This window comes from Falco peregrinus, chromosome 4, assembly GCF_023634155.1.
Source record: "Falco peregrinus isolate bFalPer1 chromosome 4, bFalPer1.pri, whole genome shotgun sequence".
Classification (NCBI taxonomy): Eukaryota; Metazoa; Chordata; class Aves; order Falconiformes; family Falconidae; genus Falco; species Falco peregrinus.
The window spans coordinates 104668582-104686454 of NC_073724.1; the positions used below are offsets into that span (position 1 = coordinate 104668582).

The 17873-nt window shown below is 43.6% G+C and overlaps 1 protein-coding gene across 1 annotated transcript; it reads left to right on the forward strand.

The window, feature by feature from the left end:
* The first annotated feature begins 11445 nt into the window (after window positions 1-11445).
* On the forward strand, window positions 11446-13372 carry LOC101916632 (vitelline membrane outer layer protein 1-like). Its single transcript, XM_013294441.1, is given in 3 exon segments — window positions 11446-11610; window positions 12233-12327; window positions 13036-13372. Coding segments are annotated over 3 exon segments (597 nt in total).
* Window positions 13373-17873: the final 4501 nt, after the last annotated feature.

Genomic DNA, 17873 nt, shown 5'->3' on the forward strand with positions numbered 1-17873 from the left:
TTCATGAGAAGAAACTCTTGGGGCTGTCTGAAACACTGCGTGAGGCAGGAGATGGACCCCGTTAAGTGGGCTTCCCGTGGGGCTGCTGTGGGAGACATGCCATGGGCAAGACCCTGCTCAGATCACCAGTTCCCTGTTAATGCTTCACTGACAGCTAGAGTGGTGGGCGTCAGTGGGCGTCAAACTTACACTTGCTGAAGCATTTAAGTCTTTCTAAATACATGCATATGAATTTACAAGCATGTATAAAGATGAGATGTCACTCACATGCACCTAGCCTCTCTATGAGAAGTTCTCAGGGCAGGTGATTTTCATTCATACTCACACAGAAATTTTAGGTCTATTCAGAGACCAGCAGTTCCCATCAGTGGGGGACGTACCTCTGCTCTGTGGTGACTCCAGAAAGGAGGGGATTAGGAAGTTTGTGCCTATTGGCTTCAGCCAGGAGGAGAGTGATGCAAACCAGCACTGGTCCAATGCATCTTATAGTGGGTAGGGATGTAAGTGGCTTCTACTAAGAAGAAAAGGTCATCTGAGACTCACAGAAGCAGTAGAGGACTCAGAGGAAACTGGAGGGGAGGAAGAACAGCTGTCCGGCTGGGTTGTTGAAATCTTCCTTTCCGATGAAGTTCAGTTGGTTGTCGCTTTGGCACATCATAAAGGCTCGTGGTGAAACTTCAAGTGCTGTGTACTTGTCTGTAAAGCTTCAGGTTCAGGCATTTCTGAGAAGGAGGGTAGGGAAAAAGATACTGTTTTGCACTGTTGTAGAAAGTCAACATTTCAGCAACATGAAGAGTTGGAACAATGCAAAGTCTGACAAAATATCCATCATATGCATTGCCTCTCCACAGCTCTTTATCATCCCTAATTAGTGTAAACATTAAATGTAACAAAAAAAAAATTTTGCACCTATGCAGATGAGCCTTAGCAGCAATTGCATTAACCGGACTGGTTATTCCATCTCTGCTGGGTATATTTCAGCCCTGAGCAGAGAAGGATTATAGCTGCAAGAGCAGCTATGTCCTGGCTCTGGACAGAAAGCAGGGACACAGCCCTCTCTTTTCCTGAAGTGCTACCTGTGCTGTACACAGACAACATAGCATCTGAAGTTCCCAAATCAAATAAAGAAGGGCCAGAAACCAAATAAGCAGAACATGGAAAAAATAGACATAAATGGCCTGAAACTGGAGGTATGAGCTAGGGTGAGGAAAAGCCATTGCCTTTTCTAGGATGCAGGATTCCTTCATGTCCAGCATCTCTTCCACAGCAAATCTTCTCTCCTCCTAATGGTTGGCTGCAAGGTTAAGTTCCGTGGGAGCAACGCTGTCAGAAGAGAAGCTTCCTCTTGCCAGCAAACACTTTGGTCCCACTGTCCCAGCTGGCATCACCTTCTCCAGGTGGGCTCGAGTGAATGCACATGGCTGGGGGAGGAGGTAGGAGAGGGTCTTGTGGCTGCCAAAGCATCTGCAGGATGCTACCCTCTCCTGGGCTGGCAGTGGCTCCCCTGCCTTCTACCTGTGGCTATGCTGGCCTTCCCTTGCTTCTGTCTGTGTTAATGGTCAGTACATAGGTGCAAGGAGAGAGACATCTACCTCCTCTGTGCCTCTCTACCACTCTTTCTAGTTCCTCAGGGCTTTCCTGCTCCCTGCAGCCCTCAACGTCACCCATGACAGCAGGAACTACTGGGATGTGGCACATATGCCCCCACTTACTGCTACACTTTTAATGATGTTGGAATAATCGTTCCTTTTTTCCTTTCCAAGTCTTTGGGCAAGGGACAAAGCAGAAAATGTTGCAAGGCGAGCTGGATCTTGCCACCAGGTTCACGTGCAGGGAGTAAGGGGCTGGATATGGTCAGTCTGGGATGACTGGGCAGCAAGACAGGACCTGGAGACTGCAGCCTGAGCCCTGGCTGAGTGTGAATGCTGCCTAGGGCACTTCGTCAAGGCTCCCTTCGTGGTTCAAGGTAGATCACTTCAGTCATTCATAGATGGCTTCCTAATTATTGGTTGTTTTCTGACTCATTTGTTCTTAGACACGAGGGTCTCAACTGCAGAACAGTTTTCTACAAGCAGTTGTAGCTCTGCCTTGAATTTCTTATATCCTATGTAATACTTGAAACCTTGAAATCTAATCAAGGCAATTTGGCAATCAGAGTAAATGGGTTCTTTTGTCTTTAGTCCGTGCACCTTGGTGCCTGGACTGTTACAAGGAAAAATGTCACTCCCTCATTTCACAACAGAAATGGATGTTTGTGGAGCCCTTGGATACCTCAGTGAAGGGCACTATGGGAACTCCCAAAGCAAATAACTGGACCTTTCCAGATCAGGATCTTAACAAAGCTTAAATAATTAATAGATCATGCCCCAGACAGCTACCATTGTTTGCAGGTGGTGACCAATTCTTGCTCTTGACATTTATGGCAGAGGTGAGGCAAGAGATGGAGGTTTGGACCAATGCATTTGAAGGGTTTGAAAGCAAGCAGACAGCAGGTTCAAAACACAGAAAATATAACTATTCATAACTCAGAATAAATAGCCTTCATGGTTTCATTCCAAACTACACTCAGGTATAGGATATCTAGTGTTAATCTGACCCCAACCAGCATTTCCCCTCTAGTCATCTGTTCCTGACAGAGACCTCAGAGTCACTCATCAGCAAAGTTACTGATTATACCTGATTTATCTTCTGGTTAGTCCAAAGCCTTCCATATGGTGCAATTCTAGATCCACAAGGAAAGCCGTTGGGTCCAGACTATTGTGGTTCACTCCATTCTGTGACAAAGGAGAACTGAAGCAGTGTCACGATCAGTGCTGCCTCCCAGGTCAGCGGTCCCCTGTCAGTGGTGAAGGCTTTAGGACCTCAGTTTGAAGGCTGCTAATTGAAGGTCTGAGCTTTTAAGGTGCTGCAAGCTCAAGTACAGCCAAGCCCTTTAGCACTTGCTGAACTTTAAGAATATAAATGAAGTCCAGAAGATTAATGCTGTGCTGAAAGGCTTTGCTGGATCAATACACCTTGAAGCATCAGTTCCAGAGGTGGACAGCTAACTGTAGATGACAGGGTCTGTTTCACGGTAAATTATCTGGATCAGCATGACTGCCTGTGAAAAGCTCTTGAGAGAAAGACTTTTGCTTGAGCTGTCCCATCAGTGCAAGTGTTCAGGCTGCAGTGGCCAGCAGTAATTCCCATGGGAATTCCCAACTATTTCTACCCTGCTCCAGAGTGGAAGGGGATTGTAATTCCACGTGTGTTTCCTGTAAGAACATGGACCCTTCATCTTCGGGTGATGGCCTCAAGAATTTTTGCCAAAACATGTGGTATAGTAGAAACCATCACACAGCCTGGATCTGGGCACGAGCCAGGGTGCAATCTGCTCTGCTTATGAGCATGTGTCTCAGAGTGGTGGTTAAAGTATTTTCAACCAACACCTGTATCACATTAGGAGATACAAAAGCTTGATATAAGAAAAAGGTCTGTACATATATTAAACACTTTTAGACATTTTGATGTCAAGGATGTGCCCTCTCCTTTCTTTTCATCCTCCCCTTCACCTATGTTCAGGATCTGCTAATAAAGTCCTTTTTTTAAATAAAGGTATGCTTTGAATGATCTGGTATTTATTGAAATAATCTAAAATATTCAAATTTCTTTTCAGAGCTTTATGAATAGTTTTTTTCTTTCTTTTCCACCTTCCTCCCTCACTCCGTCAACCCTGGGTAGCCCTCAGTCTGCTCTTTTTGGTTTGGGGTTACTGAGCCAGCATGCATAGCCACCCTGCCACTGCAGGCATGGTTGGAACCCAGATGCAGCACGTGCTGCCTTCTTCCGCAGGGCAGTTAAAGGGGGAGGAAAGGTGTCGCAGCACTCTCCAAACTATCAAGCTGCAAGAAGGTCTATTTACCATCTCATACCAGCATACTCTTCATACTGGTCCCCCTGCGGCCTTCTCCTTGTCTCTCCTCACCCAGGCCAGGCTCGCTCACTCTCTCTGCTTCTTCCTCCTCTCTCTTCCTCAGCTGCTCTCAACTACTTAACACAGAACCAGCCACAGCTGCACCTTACCTACATCGGCCAACCCGCCGCCCCTGAAGCCAGCCCACAGCTCTATATTATCAATGATAATTAACCCAGCTTCATTCCACTACAGAAAGGAACTGAGGAGGATGGTCAAGATCCACCAGCAGGAGCTCGGGGAAGGCAGTGTCAGCTGCAAGAGCAGTTACAAGGCCCCAGCTCTCTGCAGGGGACACTCTGGGACTGAAGTACCCTTGCTGGCATTGCTGTTAGTACCAGACAGCTTCCCACAGCCAAGCGACTGTGACTGGCTTGGCTCTGTAGTGCTGATCGATCCACATCCCAATGTAGAATATGTTGTAGCTGGTGGCAGCCTGTCCCCACCAAGGGAACCACTTCGTTTACTGGAGAAGAAAGCCTTGGTATGTGCTAGTGCGTGCACTGTGTGTAAAGCCAGGGGAGTAGGAGCAAGGGGATGGATCACTTTGGACATACTGGATATGCCATAACACTCACTTTCAGGGGGCTGAACAGCCTTGTGACTGTGGTTAAAGCTAATCCTGAGAGTTTTTCCCAAGGCATTTTCAGAATAAGTTGCTAGAGTTTTCATATGTGATGTGATCTTTAGTTGAAGATATAGTAATAGACACTCAGCGAGTGTAAACTGACATTTGGTCTCCAGCTGCCAGTAAATCTGCACTGCAGGAAGGTCTGTCTTTCTTATTTTTGTTAATTAGCAATTTGAATCAATGGTAAAAAAAATATCAAAAGCCCAATCCAATTGTAGAAACATATATCAAGCCATGTTCCACAGGAGACTGTTCTGGGTCTGGAATTACTGGTTCATCTTAGCTGGGATATTCGGTGCAGTTCTGGACAATGAAATTCAAGGAAGCTGCAGACCTGCTGATAGACAACAGCAAAAAAATATCCTCAAACCAACCCTACAATTACCAGACCTAGAAAACTATATAAGTAGTATGACTGAAAGAACTGTGATTATTGAGTAGGAAGGCAAGACTGAAGAGGGATGTGAAAATAGTCCTCGTGTGTGTATGCTTGTGAAAGGAAGAAACGAATAAACTGTACTATTACAAGAAATAAAACCCAGTAATCTTACTTTTCAACAGACATTAGGAAAGCCAGTCCAACAGTAAGGACAACTGAGCGCTAGACTGTCTTCCTTAAGGAATCTGTAGTGTGTTTGTCATTGAAAGTTTTTAAGCACAGGTTGGACAAACATCCTTCATCCTTTGGGAACACTTAGGTGTGGACTGATCCTGCCTTAGGGCTGCAGGCATTGACGAGCTGTCTCATTGTGTTTCTTCAGGTTCTTTGTCTCTATTCTCTGTTTATTTACAGATAGGATTGTTCTGTGACTCTCTCTGGAAAAAATAAACATTTTAGGCATCATGGCTCCCAGACCAGAATCAGGAACCAAAAGAAGTTGAAAGCTCCCATTTTTTTTGAAAGCAATTAAGCTTTCAGAAGAAAGTGTTAAAACAGTATCAGCCATTGTAAAGAAAAATTACGATAAGCAAATAAGGAATAAGACTACAGAAAGAAGACATACATAATTCACAGGGGAAGGTAGTTTTATAGTTAGTTTTCTAGTGAGAAACTGTAAAGATTGCAACTTCTGTGTTAAAAAACACTAACGGATGCTTGGCCTAGTAGATAAGGTAACTAAATTGTCTAAGTTTCTGAGGAAAAGTTTTATATGAAAGTTGGGGTTCACGGGCAGGTGGGAAACTGCCTGAAAACAAGTTCACAACAAGAAGAGCACCACATCACATCACTAATGCAAAACTGTCTCCTCCTACACCTGAGAAATATCTATACTTAGTCTTTTGTTTGCTCTAAAGCCTCTTTCTCTGCTCATGCATCTAGAAAATCCTGGCTCTCAGCTCACTTCTGACATCCCTTGCTTGCATTTTTTCCTGCTATTCTGTTTTCTATTAATCTGAGTCAATTTAGCATATGAGAAAATGAGGACCAGACAGCACATTATTTGATTACTCATGTTCTCTTAAACATTTGCTCCTATTACTGAAAACTAACTCTAATTCAGCACTACTGTTTTTAGCCTACTAAAGCCTAAAAAGAGACTGAGGTTATAAGACTTGTCCAGAGGGGGAATTATGCCTCCCTGTATTCAGCAGGAATGAATGGGTATCTTTAGGGAGAGGTTCATGTGAAAGTATCTCTTTATCTCTATTGTTGTCATATTGTCTCTCTCAGTAGCTATAAAGGGAGCCCACGGTGATTTTTTTCAGATGGAGACATCTGGACTGTAGATGTCTGCTTTCATTCAGAATCCCACCTCTTGCTTCTAAATAATACAGCCCTTTGTTTATTCACACTCTCATAGAATCAAATAGATTCTTTAATGCCCTTTCAGGTTTCTTTGGTAATAGGTGTGATTTCTGGGTTTTCTGATGTGCTGTTTCCATGAGATAGTGTGCTTGTTTGTAGGATGCACTTACCTGTGGAATGTTTCATCTTCATCCCAAGCTGCATGTGAGGGAGGTTTAATGGAGCCAGGCTATGTGATTTACACCTGCTTTATATCTCATTGTAACGGCCAATTGGAAACATTACAGCTGTGGAGGGACAAGGCTACTGAGAGCTGATGGGTGGCAACCAGTACCTTGGTAACAGAGTGGGAGGAGTATAAAATGGCCTGGACCACACAGAAACATATAGTCATTCAGCTAAAACTGTCTCTTTGTACTTACTGGCTTCTTCTTTGGTGGATGCTGTCTACTTCCACTCCTTTAGTGAGCTCCTGGGCACTTTCTACCCTCAACCCTTCCTACAGCTCGCTCAAAACACATAACTGAGATTATCTTCATGTGCATTTAACACATAACTGAGATTATCTTCATGTGCATCTACCCTGCTGTGTTGTTCTTGTCAACTTCTCTCGTCTATTTCACAGAATCACAGTCAGAGAATGATTGAGATTGAAGTGACCTCTGGAGATCATCTCATCTAACTGTCTGCTTGAGTGGGGCTACCTAGAACTGGTTGCTCAGGACCATGTCTAGATGGCTTTTGATTATCTCCAAGGATGGAGACTCCATGACCACTCTGGGAACCTCTGCTGGTGCTCAGTCATCCTCGGCGGGGGGTGGGGGGGGGGGTGGGGAGGAAGGTGTTTCCTAATATTTAGAGGGAACCTCCAGTGTTTCAGTCTGTGCCTATTACCTCGCGTCCTGTCTCTGGACACCACTGAAAAAAGTCTGGCTCTGTCATCTCTGTACCCTCCCTTCAGGTATTTAGAGACATTGATAAGATCCCCTCTGAGTCTTCTCATCTCCAAGCTAAACAGTCCCAGCTTTCTTGGGCTTTCATGGAGAGAAATGTTCCAGTCTTTTAACCACTGTGGACTTGCATTGGACTCTCTCCAGCATGTCCATGTCTTTTTTTTGTACTGAAGAACCCAGAACTAGACACAGTACTCCAGGTTTGGCCTGAACAGTGCTGAGTAAAAGGATCACCTCCCTTGACCTGCTGGCAATGCTTTGCCTGATGCAGCCCAGGATTCCAATTGCCTCCTTTGCTGCAAGGGCACGTTGCTGGTTCATATCCAACCTGGTGTCCACCAGAGCCCCCTTTCTCGCAAAGCTGTTTTCCAGTTGGGTGTTCCCCAGCATGTCCTGGTGCCTGGGGTTGTTCCTCCCCAGGTGTGGGACTTTGCACTGCTCCTTGTTGGACTTCATGAGGTTCCTGTCAGCCCATTTCTCCAGTCTGTGGAGGTCTCTTTTTGGATGAAAGCAAAACCCCCTGGCATTCAGCCACCCCTCCCAATTTTGTGTTGGCAGCAAACTTGCTGGGGGTACACTGCCCCATCATCCATATCATTAATGAAGACATTAAACAGGATTGGGCCCAGTGTTGACCCCTGGGGTAGACTGCTGCATACTGGTCTCCAACTAGACTTCATTCCACTGATCACCACTTTCTAGGCCCAGATATTCAGCCAGTTTTCAGTCCACCTGAGTTTCCTCCAGGTTTTTTTCACTTGCAGAGAAAATTAATTCACCAGAAGTCATTCTTACCTCCACAGCCCAGAGGACCTGCTGGCAGCTTAACAGATGATCTGTGAGGAGATGTAGTCCCTGGACCTCAATCTAAGATGAAAATTTTCTTCTTTTAGCACACAAAGAAGATTTTGCACTAGAGGAAACCTTTTTTTAATTCCATAAACTGGAATGGAGAAGTTCTTGGTTGCATCTGACTGGCTGATTCAAGTGCCTTTCTGAGTTATGGACATGAGTGTCCAGTGCTTGTCCTTTGTTTCTGTCCCTTGGCAAACCATCATACTAGACCCCCTCCTGCTCCTGGAAACTTCTGGTGTGGGCTGGATCCTGCAAAGAAGGGAGCAAGAATGCATGTCCAAGCTGGAGGGTGATATGGATAGCTGGAAGTTGCAATGTAGTGCTCATGTCTACTTCTGTGTCTGTCTTGTTGATAAAAGAAACTTCAACCTTTTTCTGAATTAGTATATTTAGTCTTTTGTGCGGAATTATATAAAACACATAATAGAGGAAGTGATACTGATTTTCCCTGCCTGCCACAGAAATAATACTAATTATTAGGTTTTAGAAATGCCCAATCCTTACAATTTTAAAGAATTAAAACCCAAAAATGACCCTAGTGCATGACCTTCTTCAGAACACAGACAAAGAGTACCACGCTGAAATACGTCAGGATGTCCACAGGCTTGCAGAGCTCCTGGCTGACCATCAGTACGTGGGCTGTGAATGGTGAGCAGCGCCACTGGAGACCGAAACAGGAGCACACCTGAAGCAGGTGTGGTCTTGCATGACCTCACAGTCTGGGGCTGTGCTTTGCCAAAGCTGTAGGAAGAGGCTAGGCAGTCTGGGAAGCCTCTGAAATTGTTGTTGTCCTTTGGGCAGCAGCAGGTGTACATGAATATGAGAAAGACAACACACAACGGTGCCAAATAAAGTTTGCATCACTAAGTGTGTGGTATTTTCAAGGGTAAAAATCTGAAATTAATTAGTTTTCAAGAGCTAATTATGTTCATGCATACTAATGTGTATTTTTTCAATAACATAATAAAGCAAATTGTGTGTAGTATATGTTTTATATGTTATAGATATAATTTAAATATTCCATATAGATTTTAAGCATGTCACAGCATCAAAATAATAATTGTATAAAATTAATAAACTACATAATTTTATATTTGTCTGCTTATTTTAAAATTTTAGAAGTATTTATAAAAGCTGAAAAGTAGTGGCATATCCTCTGCTTGCAAAAATAATTGTATTCAGCTGGATGAATAATGAAAGGATGAAATAACCTGTATCATCATCATTTTACTGTAGTCATGTTTTATTTATCAAACTCATCAGTTTTCCAATTTTCTTTAAAACTGTGTTCTGACAGTATTTCAAGGATATTAAAATACAGGAAAGGAAGGGAGAGGATAAGGTACATGTGTTAGTAAGAGGTCTGGATGTCACCATTGTAGAATATTTTATTTTGATGTTTTGGGTAAGTTGATCTTAGAAAACATTTTGAGGTACCCAAACAAAATTAATACCATTACATGGCAGCAAAAATCAACGGCAGCTCTGCTTTTTGCATATTAAGTACTACCTAAGCCATGTACTCTGAAATGGAAGTCCAAGGCATCTCACATTTGGCACCCAGTTACCAGGTAGTTTCTCTGATTGTGAATGGGGAAAATGACACTCCCCAAGCCCCAGAGTGACAGAGCTCATCCTGGGCTTGAGTTTTCTTGGGGGTCTCTGAAGTGTGTGTAGAAGCAACTTCTCATGGCCAAATCCCTGGCCTCACCCCACTCCCCTGTCACACTGCGGGCTCACCGTGCTCTGGGATCCTCCCTCTGGGGCTGGAAGAGACAGGAATCTCCTGACCAAAGCAGTCTGGGGGAAGGTGGGTCCTGCCAGGCTGTGGATCTGCATGACTGCCGCCAGAAGTGAAGCAGCCAAGGGTGGTGGTTTTGGGCCAGCAAAGGAGAAATGAACATGGGGATCCTGCTTTTTCTTTTGCAGTATTAACAACAGATGACTTCTGCTCCTTTCCATTCTTATGCAACCAAGGGCAGGTCTGGGTGCCCCCAGTTGCCACTGTGTGATCCTGCCTGAGCAAACACACCTGGCTCACCAGCTCAGGTCCTTGTGGGGGAAAGCATATCTCCTCTGGGCTTTGACACCCCCTTGGAGAAGTAAAAAGAAAGTCCTGGTTTAAAAAGGAGAACAGGCTGTGCTTCCATCATGTGTTGTGCTCCTTTCGTGCCTTTCATTGAAAGGCTAATTCAGCTTCCCATCATCTCCACTTGCAGTTATTGCCGCCTGTACAAAGCACTGGCAAGCAGAAGAGGAGCACAGAGCCAAGGGTGAGAAAGGCAACACCGTCTCTTCATGGGACATGCACAGAGACAGCAGAGATTGGAAAAGAAACCTGAATAGGGAAAATCTTTGTCTTCTGACAGCTCATGGTTTGGCACCTCAACTTGCTATAAAATCCTGAGGTTCAAGATACTTTGCTTAAATGTATTGTCCTCTTCGCCTCTTGCACAGAGAAACAGCTTCTGCCAGACCCTGCAAGCCTAAAGGCTCCAGGGAGCATTAGTTATCTCTATGTTAAAAGTCTCAACTCCGGGGTTTCAAATTCACCTTACCTTGCATTATGGCATCCTTAAAGGCTGTGCACTCAACTTCAGTACCACCTTTCTGCAAAACCTGCCTTCCACCTTCCCTCCCAATGGCATTTATCTCAGTGATCCCTGAGAATCATTGTGGGTGTCCCTGTATGTCTGACTTCAGTTAAGCTCGTTGCAAATCAGAGCACAATGTTTTTTATTGAGATAAAAATGGTAGTGGGGAAAAAAAAGTCACTGAAACCATGAATTACCTACACATGTCAAGCTTACTAGGAATCTATTCAATAGAAGGTACTGGGAGAGACAAAGTTTGAAGCTTACCTATACTTTCTTCCAGACCAGGCCCTTTCTGTTTCTCCATATGATTCATCTGTCTTGCCAGGCATCCAGTAATAACTAAAATGGTTATGACAGTTTCTCTCAAAAGACAAACGTCCCCATGGCCAAGTATCTGCACAGCCAGATGCAGGAATTGATGCTGTGCCATGAGCCCAGCAAGGAGCACGTAGGTCTTGCCACAGCCCTTTGGTGATGGTGGATACAGCTGCAGCCACAGCATCTGCTGCGTGTTGGCTGTTGAACACCCAGGGGATCTCCTCATGGGCACTGCGAGCAGATCAGCAAGTGCTGTGTCACTACCCAGGTGGAAACTATTGTTCCTATGATGTTCGTCAATGGATTGGTGGGGAAAGGCAAGCTGCCTTGACAGAGTATAAATTCACCTGTCCATATACCAGCTCTCCTTCAGCACATGCAGAGTGCAAGAGATGAAGCTCCTCATGCCAGCTACCCTCATCCTGCTCCTCTCCCTCTGCACCCCAGGTGTGCATGAATACACCTCTGTCTTCAGTGTGCCCAATGGAGGCCACTGGGGCAAGTGGAGGAGTCGGCAATTTTGCCACTATGGCTATGCCAATGGATTTGCCCTGAAAGTAAATTTCTCCTTATTTCCCACCACCTCCGGTCCCTGTGCCCAGCTCTCCATCTCCCAGGAGGGTCTTCTCCAGTGTTTAGATTTCCTGCAGAATTTCTCCTCTTCCAGAGTATGGTACTCTGTACATAAAACTATGAGTCTTCTGGAAAATTTAGCCTAGAAAATGTTGTCACTCTGGTTACACCAGTAAAGAAAAAAATATGATATTCTTTTCCCCCTAGCTACTGCCAGAATTGTTTTGCTCTCAATCTGGATAGAAGTGTGCTGGTAGACGCATAGTCTGCTTGTGGCTGATGTTGCTGAGAGAAGCCACGTCAGTGCTGAAATCTGCTCCTGTAGTCTAGGAGAGAGGCATTCTCCACCAGTGCCTCTCCTGGGACTCGGAGTCTCTGCCTTACATGTTGGGTCAGAAGTAGTTAGAAAACACAAAGAAGAGCATGTTACAAGAGTACGTTGCAGTTTCCCACGGACAGACAACTTTTCCCATGTGCTTCCAAAGACATTTTATCTTTGTCATTACAGAAAGGTCTTGGGACAGTTTATGACTGGCACTTAAAGGAATTTTCCTGAGTCTTCTTCCCCTTCCCTTTACCTCTGTCCCTCTATGACTTCTACTGCAGGTGGAGCCCTCCCAGTTTGGAAGAGATGACACAGCTCTGAACAGCATATGCCTGCATTGTCAAGGTGGCTCAGTCATTGAGTCCTTGGTAAGGGAGTGAATAACACTGTTTTTTTCCCATGTTTGTCATATACCAGCTCACAAAATATCCATAGATATCACCACGTGCAGGGGTCTCTCCTCTGACTTGCTTTGTCTGCATAGTGCTGTAGCATAAAGTAAATTAAAACAGGTGGTTGGGGTTTTTGTTCGTTCATTTTTAGGGTAATTCAACATGGTTACTTCACATCGCATCCTTCTGTTTGCTCTTGACATTTCTGCAGAGCCCTAGGGATAGAGTCCTCCTTTGGAAATCTGCAACACATGGGGCGAATGTGAGAAAACTGATTTTTGACTATACATTCAGAAACTGGGTGAAGCCCTGGCCCTGCTGCAGTGAACAGTGCTGCACTTCTGGATAGCAAAGTGCCTGCTCTCCCCATTGCCTGGGGTGTACTTGTCAGACAGGTCAGGGATGCATCGTAAAATATGTGCTCAGGCTGTCCTTGGAATTTCCACCAGAACCGTAACTCTCCAATCTTGGACTTCCTGATGTTTTTCTGATGAGACACCAATGAAAAGTATAGCCTTGAGGGGGGAAGGGAAAATAATGAAAAAGTAAGAGGCTCCATAATGCAGCAGGTTGTCATCCTCGTCACTGCTGTGAACAAGGAGGTGTTAAGCTTTAGGGCAGCATGACAGGGAGAAGGAGCACTTCCTAGCAGTTTGCAGAGCCCAGACGCTCCTCTGTCTGCTTTTTGTCAGGTGGGGTATCTGGACCAGCTTCCAGGTTTGACCTGGAGGCTACTTGATCTCCTTCTCACTGAGAACAGAGAAGTCCCAAGGAGGAGGTGATGACACAGCAACCAGCAATATCCAAACCAGATGCTCATATGCAACTGTGCTAGTAGGTGATGGACTATCGTGGGGTAGATTTGGCCCATGGAGCAAAAACTGCAACGTATGCGGTCTTCAGACCAAGGTAGAGCTCCCAACTGGGCTTCAGGATGACACAGCACTCAACAACGTGAAGTTCTGTTGCAAATGGGTGCTCGCTCTAGCAGCATCACTGCCTACACATCCCATATACCACAGTAGATGAAACATCAGTAAATCTTGGTTTTGGATTTATACTGGGACATGCCTGTGATGTTTTGACTGCTTGCAGGTTGCTGTATTGGCCAATGCTGCTGCTGCTGTCTTCTGCAGCTACCACTATGTTAGCATAGCTTGCCATAGTTACCGAAGTGTATTATGTTCACAAGAATCATCCTATCATGTAACTGCTGGTATACCGCTGTGAAAATGCTCAATCTGTGACAACTGCTCAGAGCTGAGGAACAGATTTCTGTTTTTTTTTTTCTCTGACTGTTAAGTTTCTTTCAGCTTGCTCTGCTCATTTTCGTCTTCTATAAAATAGTCTTTGATCTGTTGATCATGACAGACAGGGCAGAATGATTATCAGTTTGAGTATTCTTGAGGTTTACGACCAGAAAGAAAATGAAAAGTGAGAGCTAAACAGGGTGAAACAGAAATTTTGGCGGGCTTGTGACAAGCATGAAACATTTGGTATCATTGCCATGCCTGACTTTAATAGCCTCAATACTTCTTCATGCTTTTAATAAGCAATCTGTTAGTGCATACCTGAGCTCCTGCCTTAGGAAACATGGTCATAAAAAGTGTGCTTACACTGGGCATCCCCTTGAGTGTGGCTATGGTGCCCTGGGGTGGGTGATATTTTCTCAGACCTCCCTTGTTGCTGATTTGTAGAGTGCTCCACTGGCTCACATAGCTAGTAACGCAAAACTCGTGTTCATGGGACTTGGTTTTTTATTTGTTGCTTCTGGGCTTCATAGTCTAAATAGAATGGGGAGAATAGAAACTAAGACTGAACTCTGTGTCATTCCTCCATTTTTTATGCTCCAATTTGCTGTATAATCTTGAAGTTAGCACCTTGTCCTGATGGGCTAGATATAAAGAACTTATTCTCGATTTGCGGAAATATCATGCCTGGAGATCATTATTGCGCCCTAGTGGCTGAGCCACCAAGCCTTTCTGGCAAGACTTCGAGAAGACTTATTGCCTCTCTTTTAGGAAGCATAGTTATTGTTATCCCCTCAAAGCAATGCATTATGCAGCTTTGTTTACTTGAAACAACCTAAGGGCATGGTGTTGTAATTCTCTAGGTGACTGGTTGGGCTGTGGGAGTCTGGACACAAACACATGGAGCAGCACAGAGCTGATGGATGTGCCAGTTCACATCTGCTTAGCACAAAGACAGCAGATATCACCACTCTGGCTTTTCACCTATGTGAAATTCTCTTCCTTTCGCTTACCTAAACCCCCCTAGAATAATAACTATTTTCTTGTAAGAAATATGCTATATATTAGGCAAAAGAATAGAACAAACATGATACATACTTCAGTTAAAAGGGTTTAGATTAAAAAAATCAGGAGTTTGCTTTTGAGTAAATCACTGGTCTGTCTAACTGTACTGTCTCTGGTGGCAGTGCTCTATATCTAAGACTTGCTGTAATAAAAAGTTTCTCTGAGTCAGGGAAGTACATGAGTATGAGTTTTATTGGCCAAGCCAACAGCTATTGTTGGATGTTTGGTGATGTTGTGCAATGCTGGCCTTTGGAGCACGTGGTGATTTCTCATAAAACTTGTGTCATTTTTCCTCACAGTCCCCATTTTTGTCAACACAGGAGTTTTCCAAGTGATGGATGATGAGTGGAGAAGCCAGCCATAAAGAACTCAGGACTGATTGCATCTACTGTAACCAGGTGGAGAATAAGAAGTTTCTTTTGGCTCTGTTCGTACTGTACAGGGTATGGTTTCCCATCTTCTGCTTCCTGAGGTGCAGTTCGGGTAAACTGATGCATGTCCAATGTCATTCAAATTACTTCAAATGAAATGCTTACTAAAGCCTCAATGGTGCAAGAAGAAATATTAGAAAGATTCCTGGATTTGAATAATTTTATTTTTTTTAAAAATAATATGAAACTTTCCAGCCAGACCTTCTGCTGGAAATTTGCATAGCTCTGATTTATTTAATCTCAAGATCTGATTTATTTCTTAACCTTTAAAGCTGTTTTTTTGGTTTTTTTTTTTTTTTTTTTTTTTTTTTAATAATTTGGTATTTTTAAGTGATTCTTTAACTGCTTTCTGTCCTCCTTTTGACTGCAGACATTTTAGGCGTGCAACAGTTTTTTTAAAAAAATGCTTATTTTGCAAAACCAGCCCAGTCAGCACTTGAAATACAAGGGATTACTAGCCTCAAGGAAGCATTTTGTAACTTCCATCTCCATTTGAGAATTTCTGAAAAAATCCTTATTTGTCATATATTCAGCTCTCTGTAAACATTCAAATCCCTCAGCTCTAGTGCTTAGTAGAAAAGAACATCACAAACTCAAAATGCTGAAGTAGCAACCTTTTTTTAACAAGCTGAACTAAACTCAATTAAAACTAAATTCTGATGCTTTCACAGCTAACTGGGGTTAACAGTGACCACACATAAATTTACCTTCCAAAATGACTGTGTTTTCAAACCCCACACATGGACATATCTTAATTTGCATCTAATTGCTTGACTTCAATTTTCTTATGAGATAGGAATCATTTCAGCTTGCAAACTGACCATCTACTATAATTAGTGAGGTGATGTTTGAGGACGTAATATTAAAAATAGCTGCACTGACCTAAACAAAATAGGCTTCATTCAATGAAAGTGAACAGGAATTGTGGTGACATTTTCTACATCATCTTCCAAAGCTGGGGGTATCCCTTTGCTCAGACAGACACCTCCATGCACTTCACAGAAGTCTTAGAGGGCCAACTACTGGTCACCTTCCACCAGAGCAAGTAGGACAAGCAATAATCATCAAGTGTTTCATATTACAGTGTTGTATGACCAGTGTCACCAGCAAATAAGTGTCCTCCAGGTAAAGCTGGTTTCTAAGAGAGGCCATTATCGCTGAAGTGCCTAAAAGAAGGAATTAATTTTCTTTTGAGAGATTTGTTCAAGAAGCATTGCCTCTTTTCTTTTGTGTATGTATGTGTGCAGACAACTGAAAAACTTAAATTTTGTGTTGCACGCTTCTTCTCCAGAGGGTAGGCCAAGCTGGAAGACCGAACATCTGCTTCTTCTCCGCAAATTAATGATTTAGTTAAATTCTGAGGTTGCACTGGGGGAAGAATTATTCATGTTGTCAGCAAACCTGACCTTTTATGCTTCTTTGTTGTGCTGGGCGTAACATGAAGCTATGTTACATAGCTTCATATCACTATGGGAGTAGACACTCCAAATGAGAGCTGTTCCAATAAATGTTTAGAAAACATAATACCACCTCCTCTTCACATACTTTCTCGTGCCTTTATAAGCAACTTAAAAATCAAATGGGAATGATTTTGTCATCTGAATACTGATATAATACTTCCAGCTGGGCCTCCTCTGGTAGTCCACTTGCAAAACATGTCATATACAGAAAAGATAGGGTGGGACTGCAGTTTAGAAGCTCGAGCTGAGCAGGGCTCAGCCATTTACTGCACTCAGGGTGGAGGAATCAAGCTTCTTCAACTCATACAAAGGTATAAGAATATCACCAAAGTATGCTGGAAGTGATGTGGCTGAAATGGTGTGTAGCTGGAAACTATGAGTAGCTACAACTGCACAACTTAAAAAAGTCACCGTGTGTCCTTGGCCCACCCAGGAGTCAGGAACGTGTTGCCAAAGAATTACTAGCCAGTTCCTGTGGGATGACTATGGGACCAGTGGTAAGACCAAAGACCAAGCAAGAATTATCCCTGTGTCTACTGATAACGTGGCAATATTGGGGCTGGAGTATGAGTAGGCTTAGGGAAGGCAAAGAGGAGTTTTCTACCCATCTGTGCATATGTGGCACAGATCTCAGGGAGTATGGCAGAAGCAGCAGGCCTGGAGCTTTCCAGAAGTGCTTTTAAAACCCAGTACTGTTGAATAAGGCTGAACCAGATCCAGAACAAAACTGCTGTTAGTGGTGCTCCAGTGAACCAAGCTTTGAGACTGCTTCTAGAAAACTGACCTCAGAAATCATAGTCTTTATGGCTGCATTGTTCCCACTGCATGAGGAAAATACATATTCCATCCATCACACATGTTCTGAAGCTTAAGTTATTAGTTTTTGTGAGATGCAGAGAAAACATCTGAAGATGCTTTAGCTACATATGATTGTTAACGCTATACATGATGAAGTGCACCATGCAGCTCATGCTCAATCTGTCATAGTTAGCTTTGCTAGCCCTTAAAACCAAACCTAATTAACTAGCATGATTACCAGGGAGGAAACAACTGAAAACATCTGTTTTAGAATGTTCTGAGTGTAAGCATTTGGAGATGTTGAGCATGCTACAGAATATGAGCAACAGACAATTCTAACCTATGGGTCATGAAAAGAAAAACAGCAGGTCTTTGGAGAGGTGATTCGTGAAGGATTGAATTCTGGATTCCATCCATGAGCCTGAAGGTCCACCCTTGTCCCACAGGGCTGTGTATCTATGGTATTGTTCTTGAATCCTAACCTTTTGTCTGAGAGGTTGTTGCATGGTTTGTACCTGCCTGCTTT